Source organism: Cynara cardunculus (assembly GCF_001531365.2).
Source record: "Cynara cardunculus var. scolymus isolate 2C chromosome LG 17, CcrdV1, whole genome shotgun sequence".
In the NCBI taxonomy this organism is placed as follows: Eukaryota; Viridiplantae; Streptophyta; class Magnoliopsida; order Asterales; family Asteraceae; genus Cynara; species Cynara cardunculus.
In genome coordinates, this window is record NC_037544.1 from 30,767,947 (window position 1) to 30,793,305 (window position 25,359).

At 37.5% G+C, this 25,359-nt stretch overlaps 1 protein-coding gene across 1 annotated transcript; it reads left to right on the forward strand.

Moving 5' to 3' along the window:
- The first annotated feature begins 10,618 nt into the window (after positions 1-10,618).
- LOC112499974 (histone chaperone rtt106-like) lies at positions 10,619-25,060 on the forward strand. The gene is made up of 2 exons (XM_025103235.1): positions 10,619-10,992; positions 24,748-25,060. The coding sequence occupies exons 1-2, from the start codon at positions 10,619-10,621 to the stop codon at positions 25,058-25,060; spliced, it is 687 nt and encodes a 228-aa protein (XP_024959003.1).
- Positions 25,061-25,359: the final 299 nt, after the last annotated feature.

Sequence of the window (25,359 nt, forward strand, 5' to 3'; positions counted from 1 at the left end):
AGATACGTGGAACATGATGGATTCCTTGAAGTTCTTCAGGTAGCTCCAATTTATAGGCCACCTCACCTATCCTTTCAGTTATCTTGTAGGGACCAATGTAACGGGGACTTATCACCACGCCTTTCCAGGGTGAAATCTTAAGCATAACTTTGTCCCCAACTTGGAATTCTATCGGCTTTCATCTTTTATCAGCATTGCTTTTCTGTATATCTTGAGCTATCTTCAGCATTTCCCTTATCTAGTTTATCTTATCCGTAGTCAGCTGAAATATTTATGGTCCAACCAATTGTTTCTCGCTCACCTCATTCTAGCACAATGGCCTTCGACACTTCCTTCCATACAAAGGTTCGTACGGTGCGACTTTGATGCTAGTATGAAAGCTATTGTTATAGGCAAATTCTATCAATAGGAGATGGCTTTCCCATGATCCTGCAAAATCTATAGCACATGTTCATAACATATCTTTTACAGTTTGAATGCTCCTCTCATTTTGTCCATTTGTTTGCAGGTGATAAGCTGTACTTAGCTTTATTCGTGACCCCATCTCTCTTTGAAATCTTTGCCAAAATGTAGAAGTAAACTGAATATCCCTATCAAAGACTATCAATAATGGAACACCATGACAAGTCACAATCTCGTCTATATAGAGTTTAGCTAATCTTTCCAACGAGTATGTTTCCTTAATTGGTAGAAAACGTGCTGACTTGGTGAGTCTATGTTGATCCTCTCTCTCATTGATTTGATGATAATCCCTTTTACCTTTCTCATTATTATTGTTTTTGTCTTCTCAGTTCCAGCGATCATCAGTGAGTCTATTCAATGATCGCTGAAACACGCATTGTAATCCTACATCGATAGTGATAGTTCAAGAAGACAAAATTCACACTCAAGAACCTTCAGTGAATGTCGAAGACTGAAACTGAATATTAGTGACTGGTGCGTTCGTGATCTGAAGTAGTATTCAGTGATTACAACCTGGTCAACATATGTGTGAAGACTACACAAGCCTCAGTGAATGCTAAAGAGACCTCCAACATTATTCCAACATTCAGCGATAAAATGAAGCTTGCCATGCACGATTGTTTTTGTCTTGTCCTTTCATACACAAGGGACAAACCCATGCTCTTTCAAGAGTATAGTACTGCACGGAGCCGGCTAGTCGACTCTAGTGCCTACCAACTCCATGAAAAGATGTCTGCTCATGAATAGATAATTGTACTATTCACTGTTAGAAAGGACAAACTTTTCTCTTAAAGCTTAACACGTGCTATAACCTTTCTTATTTGCATTTAATGCAATGGGTATAAATAGCTGAGTGTTCTCCTCATGCACTACATCAATCTACAGCACACAAAAGAACATATACACTTATCTTCAAGCAAGTTAGAATTTCTCTCAAAAATTATAAAGTTCTTACCCGATAAGAACATATTTCTGTCTTTATCTTTTCGACAAATTTCTTATATTTGCTAAGTATATTTGTGTGTCATCTTAGATTGTTTTAGATAGGTTATCTTTACCTTTTCTATTTCTGCAAACAATCGGTAAAAAATCTTTATTGATCCTTCTATATCAATATATATTTTTAATTATGAAATTTTTCTGTGTTAGTATTCATCTCCCTCCCTTCTACAAACTGTTCCTCTAAATTCTTGTAGACCCGGTTGGGACCAATAAGTTGTATCAAAGCAGTGTTTTTTCTCTCATCTTGTTTAGTTGTTTATCTGCATTTTATTATCTCTTCATTCTTTAGATAATTTACTACTTTACAAATGGCTTGACAAAACACAAACACAAACTTTCACGATAATGGTTCTCTTGCGAAACCTCCCCGATTTATAAAAGACAACTTCAGTCTCTGAAAAAATTGGATGTCTCTTTTCTTGGAAGATGTGGATCATGAGATTCTACACTATTAGAGGATGGACCTTATGTTCAATACGCAATATCTCCGGCTATTTCTAAAACAACTACGATGACCACGATTCCTGAACAACAGATTCCTAAGCTCCCTCATCAATGGAGTGATGAAGACAAGAATAAGGTGGCTATAGATACTCGAGCGAAATCTATAATAGCCATGTCTCTTCTTGACGAGGTTTATCATTCTGTTATGAAGCTTAGTACCTCGAAATCCATGTGGGACACTCTTTGTGTTCAATATAAAGGTACTTTCCAAGTACAAGAATTGTGGAAGATTAATCTAGTAAGACAATACGAAAGCTTTCTTTGTAGAAAGAATGAAACATTGTCTGAAGTACATCAAAGATTTAATTGTCTTCTTATTGATTTGAGGACTGTTGGTAGGGAATATTCTGATTCTGAAACTTTGACGAAGTTTCTAGAATGTTTGCTAGAATCTTGGGTTATATATTATATGTTTCTCAAAATATCCAACGATATGTCCTCCCTCTCTCTATGTTCTCTCTATGGAATATTGCTTAATCATGAGCAGTTTCGTCAACTGAAGAGGAATCTCATCAAAGATTCCAAAGAAATGAAAAGTTCTCCGTTAGTTTTGATCTCTGAAGATTCTCCAACTGATCTCCCATCTTCTTCTTCTATTCCTCTTATTTCTTCTGTTTTTTAACGGAGTTAGATCCCACTAACTCTGAGGATTTGTCAGAGTCTGATCTTACAGACTTTGATGAGTCACTGGCTCTTCTAACCAAGTCTTTTATAAGATTTTCCAGAAAAAGTAACTTCCACAAATCTCCTTTCCTGACCATCAAGGATAAGCCAAAGTCAGCTCTTATTGAGAAGGCTTCAGCGATCTGCTACAACTATCAACGTAAAGGTCACTTTGCGAGTGAATGCAGGTTAAAGAAGACTATGACGCCATCTTCAAAAAACCCATCCTCCTTCAGATCCAAAGACGATAAATATCTGAAGCTGAAGGAGAAGTATAAGAAGATGAAGAGTTTACAGTGAAAGAGCAAAGGTGTTGTCGCTGAAGAACATGATTGGGCTGATTCTTCTGATGAATCATCCTCAGATGATGAAGATACGACCTATCTCTGCTTAATGGCCAAGGATGTCAAGGAAGAAACTTATGATACATCAACCTCCAATGATCCCTCATCATCCTCTCTTGCTCAGGTATGCTCCCTGAATAAACCCTCTTCTTCCTCTTATGTCCCTGATAGCCTATCAGTGTTAGATATATTGACGGTTGACCTTTACAATTCCCTGAATGGCAAATTAAAAGCATAAATGCTTAATCTTGATCTTCAAGAACAATTGAAGATTTGTCATTCTAAGATCAAAGAGCTGACTGAAATCGAAGAACATCTTAAAAATTAGGTCATCGTAAACCATACCATCACTATTGAGTGTGAACAGGCTATAGTTGAGCGTGAGCAAGCTATTGCTGAACTCAAGGCTAAGAAGGCTACCATTGAAGGATGGTGCAAAGCCTCTCAGATCATCAATGCTCAAATTCCCTCCAAGATTAAGATTGGTCTAGGCTTTTCCTATGATCAGGAAGATAGTGTCACTGACAAGTCCATGCTTAAGTTTGGTACCTTCGTATCTTCTATTCCTGACACTTCTTCCTCTTAGTATTCTTTCACTGAGATTCATATTGAAGGAACTTCTTTGAGTTCAGGTCACAAAGATAAAGGTAAATCCATTTCCAAGGCACCTCTTCCCAAGAAGGCTGACAAGCCACATAGATCAAGATCTATTCCTTCAGCTTGTGCACCTTCTTTTTCCTTTGGGATCAAGATATATGAATCTTCTCAGAATCTAAGTCTAAGCTCAAGGTGAATGTTTCACCTAAGGACTCTAAATCCTCAGTTGTTCCTCCTAAAACAAATGAGAAGGGAATCCTTGGAACTTGTCACTCTTCTGTTCCTCTGGTACTTCCTGGCCCTAAAGCTGGTTTCATTTATAGGAAGTGTAGACACTGTGGTGAAACTACACATATTGCCAACAAGTGTCCTTCTGCCGCCAAGGCTGCTCCTCTAGCCAAGGGAAAGAAATTAGGCAAGGCTGAGAAATCTACCAAGGCGAAATCTACCACCAAGGTTGTAAACATGACTAAGGTGAAGAAAACCACTAAAGCCTCTCTTCAGGATCAGTGAAGACAAATAATGACTCTAATTCTTTAGCGTCAGGTGTTGTTGTTCCTCTTCTTCATGTTCAATGAAGCCATCTGCTGACATTGAGTCTTCAGTTTCAGTGGATGTTGCCTCTAACACTGCTGGACCCAAATAGAAATGGGTACCAAAAGCAATCTTAATCTGTTTCTGTGTGCAGGAAGTCAAAGAAATTTGGTATCTCGATAGTGGATGCTCAAGACATATGACTAGAGACAAATCCTTGCTCATTGATTACAAAGATGAAAGAGGTCCTTCTATAACCTTTGGAGAAAACGGAAAAGGATATAACAAAGGTTTTGGTGTATTAACTAATGGTGCAACTACCTTTAAACGTGTTGCATATGTTGAAGGGCTGACGCACAATCTTTTTAGCATTAGTCAACTGTGTGATAAAGATTTCACAGTAAAATTTTCTAAGAATTCATGCTACGTCTTTGACAAGGATGATAAGGTTGCTCTAACCGATTCTCGTCTAGAGAATGTATATATCATCAACATAGACTCTCCTTTTACTAAGAACAACTGTTTCTCTCAAAAGCTTCGTCAGATATCAACTGGCTGTGGCACAAATGGCTTTCTCATCTCAACTTAAAGACACTCAGTGAGTTGTCTAGAAATGATCTCATCACTAGTCTTCTTCAACACACATTTGCAAAGGAATCTCTTTTGCTCAGCATGTGAAAAAGGAAAACAGACAAGAGCTAGCTTCAAGTCTAAGCAAATCTCTTCAGTGACCTCTCCACTTCAGCTATTGCACATAGATCTCTTTGGTCCTGTCAACGTACAATCCATAGCTGGAAAGAAATATACACTTGTCATTGTTGATGAGTACTCCAGGTACACTTGGGTCTTCTTTCTTAGATCCAAAAGTGAAGCACCTGAAAAAATTATCTTGTTCATCAAAATGATAGAAGTACTTAACAATATTAAGGTACGATATATCAGAAGTGACCATGAAACTGAATTCAAAAATAGTACTATGGATAGCTTCTTTGAGGACAAGGGAATCTCTCACAACTTCTCTTCTGTGAGAACTCCACAACAAAATGGGGTCGCTGAAAGGAGAAATCGAACAATCATTGAGGTTGCTCGATCAATGCTCAGCGAATCTCATCTTCCCACTCATTTCTGGGCTGAAGCTGTTAATACTGCTTGCTTCACTCAAAATTGGTCGCTGATCTTTAAGAGATTCAAGAAGACATCTTACGAACTCTTCCATAGCATAAAGCCTTCTCTCAGCTTTATTCATATATTTGGTTGCACATGTTTTATTCTCAACAACCGTGATCAACTTGGAAAGTTCGATCTCAAAGCTGATGAAGGAATCATTCTTGGATATTATTCAGTATCCAGAGCCTTCAAAGTATTCAACAAACGTTGACAGACCATAGAAGAAACTATTCATGTCACCTTTGATGAATCTCAATCAGCTAATTCTAAACCCATCATTAATGATGACGAAGAATTAGAAAACTACATGTTCTCTCATGTTGGACAACCTGAAGCTTCTTTCAGCAATCAACCCAATGCTGATAATCTAGAAGCTGATGATGATCCATTTATCATTCTAGTTGCAACTAATAATTGAAGCAAATCTTCTTCAGAGATCGTTGCAGTGCCTATTAGTTGCATTCCTCCCTCTACTTCAAACAATAATCAATTAGTGAATGAAATGCCTTCAGCATCTGAACCTCTACCAGTCACTGAATCTCTCACTGAGGCTCCTTTAGCAATTCTACCCATTGCTGAAGAATCTACAGCCGAAGCCTCATCTTCTGTTCTTGAACATCATTGCTCAGATGACAATCCTCTACCAGCTAAGCGATGGACAAAAGACCATCCAATTTATTAAATTCTTGGTTATCCAAGTGCAGGTATTCAGACACGACGTGGTCTAGGTAATATTTGTCTCTTTGTCAACTTCCTTTCTGTAGTTGAACCCAAGAAAATCAATGATGCTATCTCAGACCTTAGCTGGGTCATTGCCATGCAATAGGAGCTCATTGAGTTTGATAGAAACAAAGTCTGGTACCTTGTATCACGTCCCCCTGACAAAACTGTGATAGGCACCAAATGAGTTTATCGCAATAAGTTAGATGAACAAGGTGTGGTAACCCGTAACAAGGCTCGTCTTGTTGCTCAGGATTATAGACAAGAAGAAGGAATCGATTATGACGAAACCTTCGCACCAGTGGCTAGACTTGAAGATATTCGACTCTTCCTAGCCTTTGCTATGCATAAAGATTTTAGAGTCTACTAAATGGATGTAAAGAGTGCTTTCCTTAATGGAAAAATCCAAGTGGAAGTTTATGTTGAACAACCTATAGGGTTTCTTGACCCTAAGTATCCAAAGCATGTTTATCGATTGGATAAAGCTCTTTACGGGTTAAAACAGGCCCCTCGTGCCTGGTATGATACCCTCTCCTCATTTATCATCTCTGAGATATTTGTCCGTGGAAAGCTTGACCAGACCTTATTTCTTAGGAAAGTTAAAGGTAATATCATTCTAGTCTAAATTTATGTTGACGATATTATATTTCGTTCCACTAATCCATCTTTGTGTTTTTGGTTTGCTGATTGCATGAAGAAAGAATATCAGATGAGTATGATAGGAGAACTAACCTATTTTCTAGGTCTCCAGATCAAGTAATCAGATAAAGGTTTCTTTATCAACCAAAGTAAGTATGTTAGAGATAATGCTGAAAAGGTTTGATCTATCCAACAGCACATCTATGAAAACTCCAATGGCTCATCCTCTCTCTAAACAGGGATCCAAATGGAAAGCCTGTAAATGTTATTGTTTATAGAGGAATGATCGTCTCTCTGTTGTATCTCATAGCAAGTCGACTAGATATCATGCATTCTACTTGTCTTTGTGCACGATATCCATCTGAACCTAAGGAATCCCATCTGATTGCTGTAAAATGCATATTCAGATACATGAAAGGAACTACCAACTTGGGTCTCTATTACTCTAAGAGTTCAGGTTTTGACCTAATAGGTTATTCGGATAGTGATTTTGCAGGATGCAAAATTGATAGGAAAAACACCACTAGAGGTTGTCAGCTTCTTGGTGGAAAGTTGGTAAGTTGGAAAAGTAAAAACCAAAATTCAGTGTCCACATCAACTACTGAAGCTGAATATGTTGCCGCTCGAAGCTGTTGTGCCCAAGTCCTTTGGATGAAAACCAGCTCAATGATTATGATCTTCAGTTTTCCAAAGTTCCTATCTATTGCGATAGCAACAGTGCTATTGCCATTGCAAACAATCATGTTATTCACTTCAAGTCCAAACATATTGAGATCCGATATCATTTTATCAAAGATCATGTTATGAATGGTAATATTGAACTTCACTTTATTCGAACTGACTACCAACTCACTGACCTTTTTACAAAGCCTCTCAATGAGACAAGATTCAACATCTTGATTAGCGAACCTAGAATGCTAAACGCTGAGGATTAGTTTCCTTCAGCTATAAGCATTACTCAGTAAGTGAAATGATTTAGTGTTCTTATTCTATCACTAAACTCTTGAGTAAATATATCTTCTCTCTCTAAGGTATGTATACTTATTCTCTCCCTCTCTTAAAAACATTAAAACTATCACTCAATCTTTTCATCTTCAGTGATCAAAATGTTTTAAAAGATTGTTTCAGTGATTCCTTCTATCGCTGAACTTTTTAAAGCAAGTATATCTCTCTACGATATACTTATCTTATCTTAAAACAAAAATGATCACTGAACCTTTCCTTATTCAGTGATTCAAATGTTTTAAAAGATTGTTTCAATGTTTCTTTCATCACTAAGCCATTTATGGAAATATCTCTCTCTAAGATATATTTTTCTTTTTGTAAAACAAAATCATCACTGAAGCTTTTCTCTTTCGGTGATCAACGTTTTAAAAGATTTACTTTTCTTCGGTGATTTTTCTTATCACTGAACCTTTTCAAAAACTTTTCATATTCTTAAGTATGTTGTTTTTGAATATCTTAAACTTTTTGTTTAAAAGGAAATGGAAAATGAAACGTTTTATGACATCATTTTTATTTAAACGATATGATTTTTTTTGAGACGCGCGTACCGTTTAGACACACGTGACCCCTCAAAATTTCATCCAATCGTGGATGAGAACATGGTACTTTCTTCATCATTGCACAACTTTTAAGTCGTATTTTCCTCTCTCCTATTTCAATTTCTCTCTCCTCCAGCCTATAAATATGAGACTTCTCCTCTCATTTTTGCCTTACACTTTCAAATACTTTTGTCGAACTTCTGTCTCAAAATCATTTGCAGGCAAGAAAGAGAACTCCTAAACCCTTCAACCTTCTTCTTCTTCTAAGACTCACAGGTTGATAACTGTTCTTTCTGTTTGATATGCTCTTCTTCTAAGAAACTCATGTTAGGTTACTTAAGATCTTGTTCTCTTAAATGACCAACATAAAGATTATTAACACATTCTCTTACTTGGTTATACTCTAAAGTTTCTATACACTTACTCTTATTGAAAAACCCTAATATTTTCTTTGTGGATTTTTCAAAAGAAGTTTTATTGTTTCGAAACTTAATAACTCACAATTATATCTTGAATTTCTAACAGATCTGTTATTTCTTATTTCTTATTTATAACAAAAATGTCTGCCAAGAACGTGAACTTCTCGATTGATGATGTGTCTTTCAAGCCCAATAATCATGTGGCGTTGTTAGATATTTCGCCCAACAAATCCTACTACGAGGAAGCTGCTACATTCCTCAAGAACTCTCCTATCTCCTTCGCTATCTCCCATAAACCTATCATGGAGAAGGAAATTCTTCAGCAGTTCTGGCTTACTGCTGAAGTAGTTCATGATACTGACTGCTAAACAGGTGGAGAAAATCTCCTTCACCTTTAACAGGATGAATGTCAGTTTCGGCGTTGCCACACTAAGGACCGCCCCTATGCCAGTGAACCTTCAACTGAAGATATCATCTCCTGCTTGGATGATATTGGCTATGCCTGGCCAACAAAGAAGGATTCCAGCGATCCCCTCAAGTCGTTTTAAAAAATTGAGAAGAACCGCATGTCTGCAATATTGGCAGTTTTTGTTTTCCCATTTCATCCAATGTATGGGAGGCAAAACTGGTGGACAAAATCAAGCATCCAGAGTTGCGTTGAACATTGGCGTCTCTATCCTTCACCAAAGGCCAATCAACTTTGCTGGCGTGATCTTTGAAGACCTAGTGCTGAAGCTGAACAAGCGCTAGAGGGAGAAGGTAGTACCTTACACCAGGTTATTTTCCATGGTGTTTGCTAAAATATTTAGCAACAAGTACTCCACAGAAGAAAACTTGCCCATCTACGAGCTTGGATCCAGTATCTTGGATCATAAGATGAAAGCTGAAGACGTTGCACTCTCCTCCTTTGTGATTGTGCCTACATATACTTCTTCATCTTCTCCAATTGTGCCGGTATGTCCTTCTTCCCTTGCTCAGGTGGTCAAAACTAAAGAAAACCCCCCAACGTCTATCCCAACCACCACATCCCTCTCTTCCAAAAGATCCTCACAAACCACTCTTAGTTCTCCATTGAGGGCCAAGAAAGCCGAAAAGGGATAACCACATCTTTGGCTGTTACCTCTTAAAAGGTTCCAGCTATTGAAACTAGCCTTAACACCGGGGCACCTTCAACTTTATCTCTTCCAATATCTTCATTGATTTCTCCAGTCACTGTCATACATGTGGCTCCTATCCCAACCGCCTCAGTGACCCAAATCACTGAAGGTGTGAATATCAGCATAGCCACTACTGAACACCCACTTCCACCATTCTCAGTCATCTTCTCCTCTCCTCATTTGTCTCGACACGTGCTCATGAATCACCAGTGATTGTCCTCGCTGATAATGAAGCACCTACCACAGGACCTGAGGTTGCTCGTCTCGAAACACCACAGTTAATGGAAGCTTATCCTCTCGAAGGAAACCTGGAGAGAACCAGCATCAATCCTTCAGATTGTGCTGATGAACCCTCAGGTAATCTTCCAACCTACCCTTTAATTTATTCTATCCCCGAGCTATCTTATGCTTAACCATCTTCTTTTTCAAGTCCTTGCAATGTAGGAACGTCAGCCATGAAAGAAGAAAATAGCATGGCTGATGACGTGAAGCTGCTACTCCCGGCCGTAGAGACTGTCTTAATCGAAATTGTTGAAGTCCATAAAGGCATGGCTCTCAGGGATGATGTTTCCTATGACCTCTCAACTGTCAAAGCTGATGTCAATCATGTGAAGGAACAACCTTCTATGGTGCAAGCCGTTGTACGCACCAACGCTGAGGCTATATTTGCTCTCAATAACAAAGCCGATGAAGCGAATGCTCAGGTTGCCAAACATGGTGAGTTGTTGCAGCAAATACTGGAACTTCTTCAACGTCCAGTACCAGTTTCTACACCCTCCTTCACAACAATGGATCGCCTCTCGCTGGATCAGACTCTCGAAGTCAGTCTTCTTCAAGCTTAATTGCTGAACATGCTTTAGTAGTGAATGGACATAATAGAATTGAGTCTTGATAACCTCTTCTCTAGTTATGTTGATGACAAAGATGGGGAGAAAGACTTTACTACTGCTGCTGTTGTCCCTACAACACAAGGTGAAGCTGATGCTCAAAGAGCTGAAACTAATGAAGTAGAGGTTGTTGATGATGCCATCACTACCCATGAAGCTGAAGTTGAGGTTGTTGATGATGCTGTCAGAGCTGATGCTGAAGCTCATGATGAAGACCTTCCTATCACCCCTGCAGCTGATGATGGTGATGAGGAAGATGAAGGTGAAGATGACTTTCCATCCCTTCCTGATGCTGGAAAGGATCTCGGTGGTGATAATGGTGAAGACGACGATGATGACGACTTTACGATTCAGTACCACAAACCTGCCAGCGCTCTAAAAGGAGTCTCTCTCAGGGATTCTTCATCCAGGAGGAGAAAGAGAAAGAAAAAGAGAAGGAGACTTCCACAAAGAACCAGAACACCGCCTCAAAAGACAAAGGTGTTGCTGAAGAAGGAAATCTCAAAGTTCTCTTCAAACCTGTCGTACCTCAAAATATTGAATCCTCCAGGTTTGCAATAGTCACTTCCTTTTGTCAACTCTCTTCTTCTATCCCTTCTACTACCTTTGATCGTCTAGAGGAATGGGTACCTGAAAACCCAACCTCCAGTGTTCCTAGCGACCAACAGATGACTCAGCTTAAGGAGTCACTCGACCAAACTAGCGTAAAAATTCCTATTTGTACCTCTAGTTGTGGTGAGTTTGACTTCCTTACTGCAACTGAAAGACTCGAAGCATTCAAGGATAAGGAAGAACTCAATCTTCAATGACAACAGACTGAGGACAGCCTAAAGCTGGCCAAGTCTCTTGCTGCTCAAGTTCTTCCAAAGAAATCGTCTAAAAAGATGGTGAACGTTGTCAAGGCCTAAGCTAAGTTGCTTTCAGTTGTAGAAGCTGAACATGAAAAGGCAATGAAGCTGAACGACCGAGATAGAAAATGGAATGAAGATTGTCTTAATTAGAGAATAAGTCCTCAACGCATCTCAAAGATCATAATCAACGGACGAATGAAAGATGGTGGACTTCTCATCTCCATGCTCATCACTAGAGACAACCTTGAAGCTGTCACAGAGTATCCTTCCTACCTTGGACAATACGGCTACAGTGAATGGATGGAAATCTGGCAAGCTATTCAACGCTCAAAGTCAAGGCACAAGCCAATAACTGAAGACATCCTCAGCGAGCTGATCAAGAAGATGTCTAAGTTTGTTGTAGTACCTAATAAGCCGACATTGAGGAAAGGTGGAAGAAGAAAACCTTCAGATCCTAACGATGGACCAACTCTAAGGAACGAACATGAAACAAAGTTCTCCCTGGAGGAAGTCCTGAAGGATTCAAAGAAGCCAGACATCTTTATGCTGAACCTCTCCTTGCCAGCGAAATATCCTTTCATACCCAACATTGTGCATATAAAGCTTGAGTTTAGATTTATATTTCTTGACTATGAAGGTGAACACAACTTTCAGAAAGTGTATGAGTTTGGTCTTTGTCCTATAGAACATCTTGATTATCTAAGATATTGGTTGGACAATGATCTTTACGGTGAAATGATAGACCGCAAGATCAGAAAAGAATTTCTACGTCAAAGATGCTTGGAGAAGAAGTACCTGGTTACATCGACTTCAGCGACTTAGATTAGTTGTAAATTTATGTCTTGTAAATTTTATCTTTCATTGTAAGTCTTATTTTTCTATGTCTTTTCTTTCAATGTACAACTTATATGTAATAAGTCTAGAATGTACTGACTGAAACACTTGTAATTCTCCTTTGATTAATATAAGGATTTCATCAGCATCACTGAAAAATATCCCTAAAAAGAGTAATATGGACACATGTCTATGAGTTCCAGTATGCTCTTACAGTTACTGACAATCTTCAGTCAGTGAACATGCTTTCAGTTTCAGTTTCCCCTCATGTACTTTTTCTTAACTTGTAACTTAAGAAAACTTATATAGTAAAAACTGCATCACTGAAAAAGATCCCAAAATAGTTAAAAGGGACATGTACTTTATATGTAACTTTTCATAACTGTTAAACCTTAAGGAAATTTTATTTATGTTGCTTTGTCATCATCAAATAGGAGGTGATTGTTGATCCTCTCTCTCATTGATTTGATGATAATCCTTTTTACCTTTCGAAGTATTATTGTTTCTGTCTTTTTAGCTCCAGCGATCATCACTGAGTCTGTTCAGTGATCGTTGAAACAAGCATTATAATCCTACAACGATAGCGATACTTCAAGAAGACAAAACTCTCTCCCAAGAACCTTCAGTGAATGTAGAAGACTGAAACTGAAGATTAGCAACTGGTGCGTTCATGATCTGAAGCGGTATTCAGTGATTACAACCTGGTCAACATATGTGTGAAGACTGCACAAGCCTCAATGAATGCTGAAGAGACCTCCAGCGTTATTCCTACATTCAGCGATAAAATGAAGCTTGTCATGCACGATTGTTTTTTTCTTGTCCTTCCACACAAAAAGAACAACCCATACCCTCTAGTGCCCACCAACTCCATGAAAGGATGTCTGCTCATGAATAGACAATAGTACTATTCACTGTTGCAAAGGACAAGCTTTCTTCTTAAAGCTTGACGTGTGTTCTAACCCTTCTGATTTGCATTGAATACAATTGGTATAAATAGGTGAGTGATCTCTTCATGCACTATATCATTCTACAACACACAAAAGAATACATACACTTATCTTCAAGCAAGTTAGAATTTCTCTCAAAAATTCTAAAGTTCTTACCTAAGAAGAACATCTTTCTGTCTTTATCTTTTCGAAAAATTTCTTATATTTGCTAAGTACATTTGTGTGTAATCTTAGATTGTTTTAGATAGGTTATCTTTACCTTTTCTATTTCCGCAAACAATCTGTAAAAATATGTATTGATCCTTCTATGTCAATATATATTTTCAATTATGAAAGTTTTATGTGTTTGTATTCATCCCTCCTCTTCTACAAATTGTTCCTCTAAACTCTTGTAAACCTGGTTGGGACCAACAGTCTATAAACGATTACCCGTATTGCATCATAACCCTTTGGTGTTCTTGGCAGCTTCATCACAAAGTCCATTGTGATGTGGTCCCATTTCCAAATCGGGATTTCCAAAAGTTGTAGTTGGCCATACGGTCATTGATGTTCAGATTTTACTTGCAAGCATGTCAAACACCTTTTGATATAATGGGGTATGTCTTTCTTCATCCATGGCCACCAGTATGATTGACGAAGATCTCAATACATTTTATTGTTACTCGGGTGTATAGAATATCGAGATTTATGGGCTTTGTCTAACACTTGGTTACTAAAGTTCCCTAAGCGAGGAATCCATATTCTACCCTTGTAGCACTTTAACCCTTGATTGTTAACTTCAAGGTATGGAACAATACCTACCATTCTCTCCCCCTTCTACTAAAGCTTCTTCTTGGATTTTCTTGAGTTTATCAGTCCAACTAGGAGTAACCTTTATTCGCCCTACCTTAATCCTCACCTGATCTCTCCTCTCTTTGCAATAATGCATCGGCCACACATTCGACTTTCCTGGATGATACAAAATTTCACAGTCATAATCTTTCAACAGCTCCATCCACCTTTGTTGTCTCGTATTTAGTTATTTATGATCGAACAAGTACTTTAGGCTCTTAAAATCAGTATAAATTTGACATTTCACCCCATATAAGTAGTGCCTCTAGATTTTTAATACAAAAACCACAACTGCCAATTCCAAGTCGTGAGTTGGATATCCTTCTCGTGTCCCTTCAATTGAGGAGAGACATACACAATAACTTTTCCTTGTTGCATTAGTACACAACCAAAGTTTGGAAGCATCACAGTACACTACAAACCCTTCGGTTTCTTCTGGTAAAGTCAATATCAGTGCAGTGTTAAGCTTTTCCTTCAAGATTCTAAATACCTCTTCTTCTGTTGGTTTCCATTCAAACTTCACGTCTTTCTTTGTTAGCGATGTCAATGGCGTCGCTATCCATAAGAAGTCATGAATGAACCTTCGATAATAACCAACTAATCCCAAGAAACTTTGTACCTCATATGGGGTCTTTGGTGGCTCCACCTCTTTATAGCATCTACCTTTGTCAGATCTACTTTTAGTCCTTCTTGGGTCACGACATGTCCTAGAAATTGAACTTCTCGAAGCTAGAACTCACACTTAGAAAAATTTGCATAGAATTTTTCCTATTTTAGAAAACTCAAAACCTCCTGAAGATGTTGCTCATGCTCATACTCGGTGTGTGAATAAATCAAAATATCGTCAATGAAAACAATGACAAACTTGTCTAAGTAGGGCTTGCATACCCTATTCATCAGGTCCATGAAGGCTGCGGGTGCATTTGTCAACCCAAAGGGAATTACAAGAAATTCATAATGCCCATACCTAGTTCTAAAAGCTGTCTTAAGCATGTCCTCCTCTCGAACCTTTAGTTGATGGTAACCCGATCGCCGATCAATCTTTGAGAAATAACTGGTACCTTGAAGTTGATCAAAAGGATCACCAATCCTTGGAAGAGAGTACCTGTTCTTTATAGTTACTTTGTTAAGCTCGCAGTAGTCGATGCACATTCGAATTGTACCATCCTTTTTCTTAACGAATAACAATGGTGCTCTCCAGGGTGAGGTACTAGGGCATATAAAACCCTTGTACAAAAACTTTTGCAACTAAGACATCAACTCCTTCATTTCTGATGATGCTAAATGATAGGGTGTCCGAGCAATAGGTGCTGCTCTAGGTACTAAATCAATCTGAAATTATACTTGTCTCTCTGGTGTTAGACTTGTCATATCATCCAGAAAGACTTCAGGATACCCTCAAACAACGGGAATGTCTTCCATACTTTTTTTTTCTTAGAATCTACACATATGCCAAATAACTCTAATACCCCTTTCTTACACATCGTCTTGCTTTTGCCAAAGAGATCATGCTAGATTTTTTATTTCTTCTATCTCCATATATAACAATGGTTCATTCAATCTGAATTATCTTTTTGTTACACATTATTCTTGCTTGGTTTTGGCCAACCAACCTATTCCAATTATTATATAAAATTCCCCAAGGGTCATAGGAAGTAGTTTTAATGGAATCGAATGACCGTCTATTTGAATATTGCAGTCATCATATTCCTCTCTAATCGTCACTCAATTATCATTGACAGTCTCTACTTCTATGACCGAGCTTAAAGGCTTCGGCACTCTATGCAAGTAATCACAGAATGTAGTATATATAAAAGAGCGGTTTGCACCAGAATCAAATAGTACTCTAGCATGCACAGAGTTAACCAGAAAGGTACCTGTCACCACGTCTAGTGTCTCCTCGGCCTTTGTTGCTGTCATATGGAAAACTCTTCCCTTTGACTTCTATGCATCCAACCGCTTTTCCTCCTATTTATTATTTCGACTTCCACCTTGATCAGTGGCATACTCATTTTTCTGTTGAGGGCAATTTTCTTGGATATGGTTGGGTGACTTACAGGTAAAACATAGTCGCTCCTTCCTCTCAACTTCCCAATCCTGAGAAAGGTGTCCTGGTTTCCCACATCGGTAACACACCCTTTGCTTAATCATGCATTCTCCTTTGTGCAGGCAGTTGCATTTAGGACATGTTTTGGTATCTTGTCCTTTCCATGTCTTCCATTCTGAACCCAAAAACTTTGCCCTTTTGGTTTTCTTTCTCGGACATACCCATTTTCTTTTCATGTGACCTCGTTCAACCTCTTGACGATTTCTCTCTTTTTCTGTAATCTTTGTTGTGTTTACTGTAGCCTAGAATGTGTTTGGGTTCATAGTGAGAAAAAAATTATTGAATGGATGCCTTTAGTCCATAGATGTAACACTCTGCCTGCCTCTCCTATTGAAACATAGTGCTCTGCGAATCTCGCGTTCTCTGTAAAACTTGTTGTATATTCCCTGACTGTCATTGATCCTGGCTCCAACCTCAAAAATTCCTCATCCAATTTCGTTATTGCAGTGTACGGACAAAATTTATCATTAAATAGTACCTTAAACTCTTCCCATCTCATTCTTGCCACAACTTCGTCGCCCTTTAAGTTAGTAACTAATTCCCACCAGAAAAGGGCTTCTGATTTGAGCATGGATGATGCATATGTCTGTGTATTTACTGATTTTGAATATTACTTATGTCTATCTTATCCACCTCATAGCTACCACTGGGTCACAGTCGCCTTGAAAGGTTTGGGGCGTACAAGCCAAAAAGGTCTTATAAGTACAACCTTTTTATCCCGAACCTATGCTGATAGGGCTCGCTGTTCTTGACCTCACCTGTAGGTCTTCCCTATTGTTTGAATCATTAATTTACTCCCCTTTGTTGCTTATCTCCCCATCTTCTTGATTCTTTAACTCTGCCTCTCGCACCTGAGCTAGTACCATAGGCAAGGCAGCTTGCAAAGCTTATGTCACCTCCTGGGCAATGATGTCCCCATGGGTTTCCGCGGTTGCTCGGGTATGTCCTCGCCCCCTACCTCGACCTCTTCCAGATGCAGAGCTTGCTTGCACAGAAGGCTTAGGTTTATTGGGCGCTGCTTGATTTCTACCTCGTCCCCTTCCTCTTCCCCGACCTCGTTCTGGGGTGCTAACGATCCTTGCAGCCGCAACAGATGTTGGCCAGGTTTCTTGTACATTTAGGGGGATCCCTATTGGTGGTGGGTCTACCTCATCGGGTGTAACCGTTGTTGTCCTTCCTGACCGACGCGACATAATTGTTGTGTGCGATAAAATTTACACTTATAAGCATAATTATATCCATTATTAACCTAATTAATTAACAAGTTCAACATTTACACAATAAGATTATACACCAAAATAATATAATCCTTCAAAACATGAGTCAATACAAAGTCTTGATGATTACGCCAAACCAACTCAAACGTAAACCAAAATAAAATCAAAATAAACCAAGCTCAAGACCGGTTTATATTCAAAACACCCTAAAAAAGTACTTAAAGCAAGACTATCTTTCTTCCTCAACCTTTCACTCAAGGCATGTCCATCGGGTAGTGAGTAATCTGCACAAACTATTCATAAGTATTATCTAGACGGTACTTCCAGACAAATCCCAAGCTTCGGTCTTCCACTCGCACCCTCCAAGACCTGGCAGCGATCCTCCTAGAACTGATCCTTAACCTCCTTGAGCATCCGCTACTGTGATGAAAGCTCATAAGGTCGCGTTCCTCGATTCCACCCCTTGGTCCTAGTCCAACAGCTACCGCAAGACTTCCGGTCCTACCTCCTCGACGACCAATGCTCCTAGTTTGCTTGGTGTAAACCATGTTCCTACAAAACCACAATGATGAATCTACCACCTTTCAGCAAACTTTCAAAACTTAAAGCAAATTAAACCAATTATAATAGCATTAAATCATATAACCTTTTCTCTATTTCTAGCTTTTATACCCCAACTCAGTTTAAGCTTAGGCTAAAATTAATAATCTATTTCTTTTAAACTAAGGCTCTGACACTACTTATAACGACCCATATTTTTTTATATATAAATAAGCATCCAAAAGTATATTGTCCCATATTCTAAAGACTTCAACGCGACGGAAGTTTTCAAGATAATAAAACTTAATTAAATTTTTTCTAAAAGTTGATCGCTAAAAAAACTCGAATATCGCTCCTCGACATGCCTTTTTATTCCATGATGACGAGGTTCTAAGCTTTCTCTTTCCTCTTGTTACTACTCCCGAGCAAGTGATGACCTGGTTTCAAAATTATTTTGAAACAAGATGGGTGAACCTAGGGTTCAGTGAATTCACGGTTTTAATGCATACACAATGTTATTAAATCGATCTAAATGTACATCATAATTTATCATGCAATATGGTTTAACAACATAATTCACAAAGCCAACGATGTTATGGGAGATGTCTACCACACAACATTATTTGGCGAACTCACACAGCATGTCCGCACTTACGGCTTAAACAAGCTCACAAAGCATGCTCGTCTTTATAGAATCATACCATAATACATCCCCATTAACACATTAATACTCACAACACATATTATAAAAAAAGTATTAAACGTATTATGCATACATGATATATTAAAAATGTCAAGAAAATTCCAAGTAAGCTTGGTTATAATTATAAATAAAATGTGCAACCATTTATAGGAAAAGTCACGTATAACTCACCATACAAGTCGTTGCCTTAACCGATATTAGAATTGGCTAGCACCTCCCCTACAAATCCAAGACCGCACTTATATCTAGGTAAAATACGATGCCTCCTCCTACAATAATCAGAGATGATCGAGTGGTCTCCTTGACACCATTTATTTTAACGGTTCATAAGCCGACAACGTTGCTTACGTCGTTATTTCAACTTATACATTCATATATACATATACATATACGTACACACACATATATATATACATGGATACATATTTATACATATATATATGCACCAACTATGACTATACAAAACAAAAGCTCACTTAGATGCATTATGTTGTGCATGTATATATATATATATATATATATATATATATATATATATATATATAGGGTTGGGTTCACGTGAGACCAGCCTGTTTTCGTGAGACCCGTGAGACCACATTTTTACACGTAAACTTCACAGCAAAAACACTGTGAAGGTTTAAAAAAAGTCGAACCTTCACAGCAAAAACACTGTGAAGGTTTTAAAAAGTCACCTTCACAGCATTTTGCTCTGAAGTTTCAAGTGTAAAATGCTGGTCTCACGGGTCTCACGAAAACAGGCTGGTCTCACATTATTTCAAGTCTCTATATATATATATATATATGTACCATACTTGTGCAACTTACATACCATGTAAACTTCATTTTCTACTTCGATTTCATACATACATATACCTACTGTTTCCTCACTTTATCTTTTTTTTTTTTCTATCCTTTCTCTCAAATACCATTGATCAACAATAAAGCTTAAGAAGGAGGAATATTTTGCCTAAAAACAACTCAAATCACAAAGAGTTATGAACCCTTTGATCCACCATAACAGCAAAACCTTGAGCCATTTATTGTGATCGACACCTACAAGAACCATATGTTCTACCTTTCAGAACCGTAATGAGGGTCATGGTTAGACAATCCGATGTGACGGGAATTACCGTTTTGACGAACGTTAGAGGTGAGCGATGACCATTTGCCACCGTAGCCCTACAGAAAACAACTCGGATGATCGAACAACAGGGAGACAAGAGATATGAGTGTCTTACTGATTAGTGTCAAATTAGACGAATTGTAGCGAACATTCGTCTTCCTCTCTAGCGTCCACTAGTTCCCCTTGTTGATTGATTTTTTTTCGCAAGGTTACCATGCACCATCACTTTTATACTCTTCGATCGATGGTTTCAAAGCATTTGAATCATCCCAACATAAATGGCCGATGGTTACTTTGGTTGCTTGACTTTCATAGGACACCCTTTAACCTATGTTTTAACCCTTACAGTTACCAACCATTGTTTATTTTCTTTTTTGTTTGTTTATTACACTCTTCGTCAAATAATTATTCTTTCTACGATAATCTAAACTGTAGCTCCATCTTAGCCAAGGACCCCCACTAACCCGCCAAAATATCTCATCCTCCCCCAGCCTAGCTCGATTGAAAGGAGAGGAAGCGCCTAAAAGAAAGCCTTTTTTCAAAACTAAGATTTGAAGTGGTCTACAATTTACTGAGTACTCGGTATAACTCGCGCATTCGTGTACAAACCAGTGCAGACGAAGTAACACGAATATCCYCGGTAGTCAGTCCATTTCCATCAACCGGTCAGTGGAACAACGTAACGAGTCTAAGGGCGCTTGAAAGGAATGGACGGGCTTCGGAAAATGAAATTGATTCCCCCTCAAACCGAAAGAGACTCCTTCTTGTACAAGTAGTGAATAATTGGATTCCTTTTTTGTTATCGGGGTCGATCCCAAAGCCATACCAAAAGAACAGGCTTTCTACCCCTTATAGCGAGTTATTAGCATGATCATTTGATATCCTTGACTTTTCAATAAGTGATCGACTCGACTCTTTTCCCTGCCCCCGGCCTCTCACTTCTTTTCGTTCTTCTTTGCCACTAAAAGAAAAAAATGGATTCCCAAGTTATGATTAGAGGTGCTTATCAGTTGAGTTGATCGGACTTGAAATATTTAAACAGCTTAGCCCAATATTTGCAGTTTGAAAATTTTCGACCCAAACAAAAGTGCAACGAACCCAACCCAAACCGTACGGGGTGGTCGAGTTGATACTTTGGTATATCAAAATATTCTTCTAACCTTGAATATGTTGTTTTCTCTACTTAAAATTCCTTTTTCATCATGAATCATTTCATATAGCTTATCCATATTCCTTAAATCTTAAGCATATCACATTCGACCACTTTTCTCAATTTGCATATATATGCATGAAAACCCTCTTACTCAAGCAGGTGCTATCACATAAGAGAATCTCCGGCTCATTCTTCGAATGTTCAAGCTCAATATCATATGGGTTGTTTTCTACCAACGAGCAGCTAAGAGCCTGCTCACATTTACTGAACATATGTATGAAGGAGTTATATAAAAATGGAGAGGATATTGAAAATATTTGTATGTGAAGAGAGTACGTGATGGTGTAATTGTCTAATGTACATATTATTAATATGGACATTACAAATATACTAAATTCAAAAAATAAAAGGATATCGAGTTCATCAGGTTGGATTTTAAAATTTTACAACTCAATTAGACATCAGATTATTTTGGGTTAAGTTATTTAGCTTTGGGTTTTTTGGTTGGCTGAATTAGTTGGGTTAGACGGGTTTTTGAGCACCCTAGTTATGATACTAGCTTGGATCGTTAGTATATTACTGGTGACAAAACCAGAAATTGTGGTTCTTTTTTGTTGCCAACACGACGATGAATATACTTTCGAAATCTTGAACAATTGGAAAGACAATAAATTAGTATGCATATAGGTATTTAATTCACCTAAGTTGGTATCAAATATAGATTTTTTTTCTCGTAACATTTTGAACATCTTTAAAGTTAATCAATATTGTTTACTAAGGCAGTCTTTAGCTTTTCTGGAAAAGTTCCGATTAGTTAGTCATAAGCTAGTTTATTGAAATGTTTCTTGGAGTAGTGTTTCAATACAGTACGAGAATTTTCTATCATTTTCTTCTTTAGTATTGCTTTTTTAATTATGAATTAATCAACAGTTAAATTATTAATTATTATTAAACATTAATTAATTATAAATTATAATTAAATTGTTACTTATTAACTATAAACTATTAATTAATATTAATTCTTATTTCTTAAATAATATTAATTATTAATTACTTTTCAATAGATTAGTGATTTATAAATCAATTAATTCTTATAACAAAACACATGAACCAAAATTGCAATTTACTCTTATATTTATTATTAGTAAAATATCAAAATAACGTACGATATATAAGAATATGAAATATTTATATAAATAACAAAGAGTGAAATTACACTTTTGATTCTTATGTTATGTTCGAAACTTCAACCTTTGTTTGCTTTCATTTAGGACACAATAGTTATTATTACTTATTAGTTATAAAAATTAATTATTATTACTTGTTATTTATAAAAGTTAACTAAAGCAAATTGCAAGAAAATGTAACTAACTTTTGTTTAATCCCTATTTTAAGTATTGTACTTTTAAAATCTTTATTTTGATAACTAAAATGTAATGTTTCAAATGTTTAGGTACCCAAATTACCGATTCATCAAATAACTAGTTAACCAACATGACATGAAAATAAAGAATGATATGGAAGATAGAGATATTAAAAGAGATGGAAAATAAATATTTGTCTTTTAAAACTTTTAATTCCCAAAAATTCCAATCCCCGATCTATGAACGTCAAGTGTCGCCTTTTCCCTTATGGTTACCACCTCCCATCGCTTCACACCCTACAATTCCTCTGCATTAGGCATGTTTCTGGTTTAAATTCTTGTAAAGTTGGGGCATCAGATTGCAAATAAAGTTGTATATATGTATGAGTATGCCACAATTACATTTCATAAAATTTTGATTCACATGGTTCCTTTTCAAATCATGTTTCAGAAGGTTAAATTGGAAATTTGTGTCTGGGTTTCTTATTGCCAGTGTTGTAATTTTGTAAGCTGTGTTGTTGGTGACTGATATGAAATTGACTTTTAAACCTAGATTCTTGTGTTTAGGATGGTTCCCTTTTCCGTATACTTGTTCCCTCTTATTATTTGATAAATGTAGATTCCAAAATATTTCAATCTATGTTGTTTGAGTGAATTATGATATTTCAAATACTTCAACATTGAAATTGTGTGTTTCGACATTGGAATTTTTTTTAAGATGTAGCACAATCTTAAAGTTTTCATGTGTAAAAAATCTAGAATGTTTGGTGTTAGGTTTATATTTTTGTTTGTAATAAAGTAGAGGGACTTTTTATGTAAAACCAATATATATATATATATATATATATATATATAGCTTCCTAGCTCTAGAGTAGGCTAACTCATTATTTTGTAATATCAGCTTTAGAGAAGCAGCCGTCAAATAAAAAACATTATATTTTGTATTCCACGTTTGAATCAATAGATAAATCGACTGATTTGCTATTTCCATTGTGTTAATCTTATTTCATTGTTTCTTCTAATTATCTGGGAAAACAACAATTAGTATCAGAGTAGAAGATCAACATTGGAAGAAGACTCAATCTCATTTCTTGGAAAACCACGTCTATGAGTTTCAATTCACTGTTTTATTGGTTTTTATTCAGTCCTGGTTTGTATCTCGAGAGTAAAGTTGTAAGGATTTGATTTTCGAGCCTATATATCCTTAACTGAAAGGTTCTGGACTGTATTTCTGTAAAATTTTGAAAGCTGCCAAACACCTTAAGAACTGCCAAGTTATCGCATCCTTATCATTCTTTGTGATTGCATAGTTGTGTGCGATAACTAAGTTTTATCACATCACTTTAATGCGACAACTTCCTGTTATTGCATTAGTTTGACCCGACAACATTATCTTATCACACTAGTTAGACCCGACAAAATCCTTTCATCGCATCAATTTGACCCGACAAACTATCGTTATCGTATTGTTTATATGCGATAAGTTACTGTTCACACCATGTTCTATGTGACAAGTTTGGATCCGACAAGTTTGACCCGACAAAGTTGTGTGCGACAAGGTGGGTGTGACAAGTTTAAGGTGCGAGAGGAGAAGGGTGCGACAAGTTTTGGGGTGCGACAAGTTCCACAAGTGGGGTGCGACAAACAGTTAGGGGCGACAAAAATTATCAGTTTATGGTTTGTAAGTTATTTTTCTGAGTATTTCAACCATTTTATCTATGATCAATTGATTTTTAAGAACAATGTCATCTCGAGAGGCAATGACTATCGGTTCGGACACAAACCTCCTGTCCTATTCAGAGGAGATTATCCTTAATGGAAGGACATATTCTTTGACTTTATTGACAAACAAAGACTTAGTCCTATGATGAGAGAATCCTTGAGAGATGGACCAGCCATCTTCATGGATATCATACTGGCTACTTCAAATGCCAATCCGCCTTTCTTGTTCAACAACAAGTGCCCAGAGTGTATGCTTCCATGACAGAGATGGAAATGGCGCGAGTTGATGCTGATAGGATGATAAGGTCCTACATTCTGCAAGGTCTACCAAACGATATCTATACCAGTATAGATAATCATAAACAAAGTGGGAAGACCATTTGGGACCAGATCGAGAAATAGATGATGGGGAGCGGTATCGATGCTCAAATCAAAGTTACTAACTGTCTCAAGAGCTTCTAAAACTTCAGGCAAAGAGAATGTGAGATGCTTGACTCTGTCTACGAGAGGTTTTGCAATCTATTGAATGAGCTTAGAAAGAACGGGATAGAGAAGACTCTGATAGAGAACAACATCAAGTTTCTGAGCAATCTTCAACCTGAATAGAAGAGATTTGCTTCTTAGATTAGCCAGAGCAAGTCTCTATCAGAATGAACATTCATGTTGTTTACGAGACATTGTTGCAGAATGAGGAACATGTTTTGGGGAAAATGGAAGGCAAGAGGAAGAGCGAGAAGTGATCGGTGGATCCCTAGCTCTTGTTGCTGCTGAAAAGGGCAAGAGGTATGCTTGTAGAAGTTTGAAAGAAGATAGTGAAGAGTCCAACACTGACAAAGAGGATAGTGGTTCTGACTCCGACTTGAACGACATCAAACAAGCTATGCTTCTTCTGACAAAGACTTTCGAGAAGAAATTCTACAAGAAGCCTTCGTCTAACAATCTAAGGACTTTGTCAAGTTCAAGGAGACCTAATTCAAGCTCAAGGAAACCTGAGTACAAGAAGAGGATGATTGAATTGAAGACGGAGTAATCTCAGAAGTGTTATAACTGTGGAAGGACCGGACATTATGCTAAAGCGTGTAGGAAGCCGGTCATCAAAGAATCCAACTACTGCAAGAACAAGATGCTCCTGGCCAATAAAAAAAAAATCGAGGAAATCTCTAATGGATGAAGATATCATTGGCTGTAAATTTCAAAGAGCGATGATGATGATGAAGCAGACGCGCATATCTGCTTCATGGCCAATGACTCTAACGCTTAGAGTTTCGATGATGATGGCGTTGGATCTTGTAACTCCGATTCTTCTGAGGTACATTCTATGTCTCTATT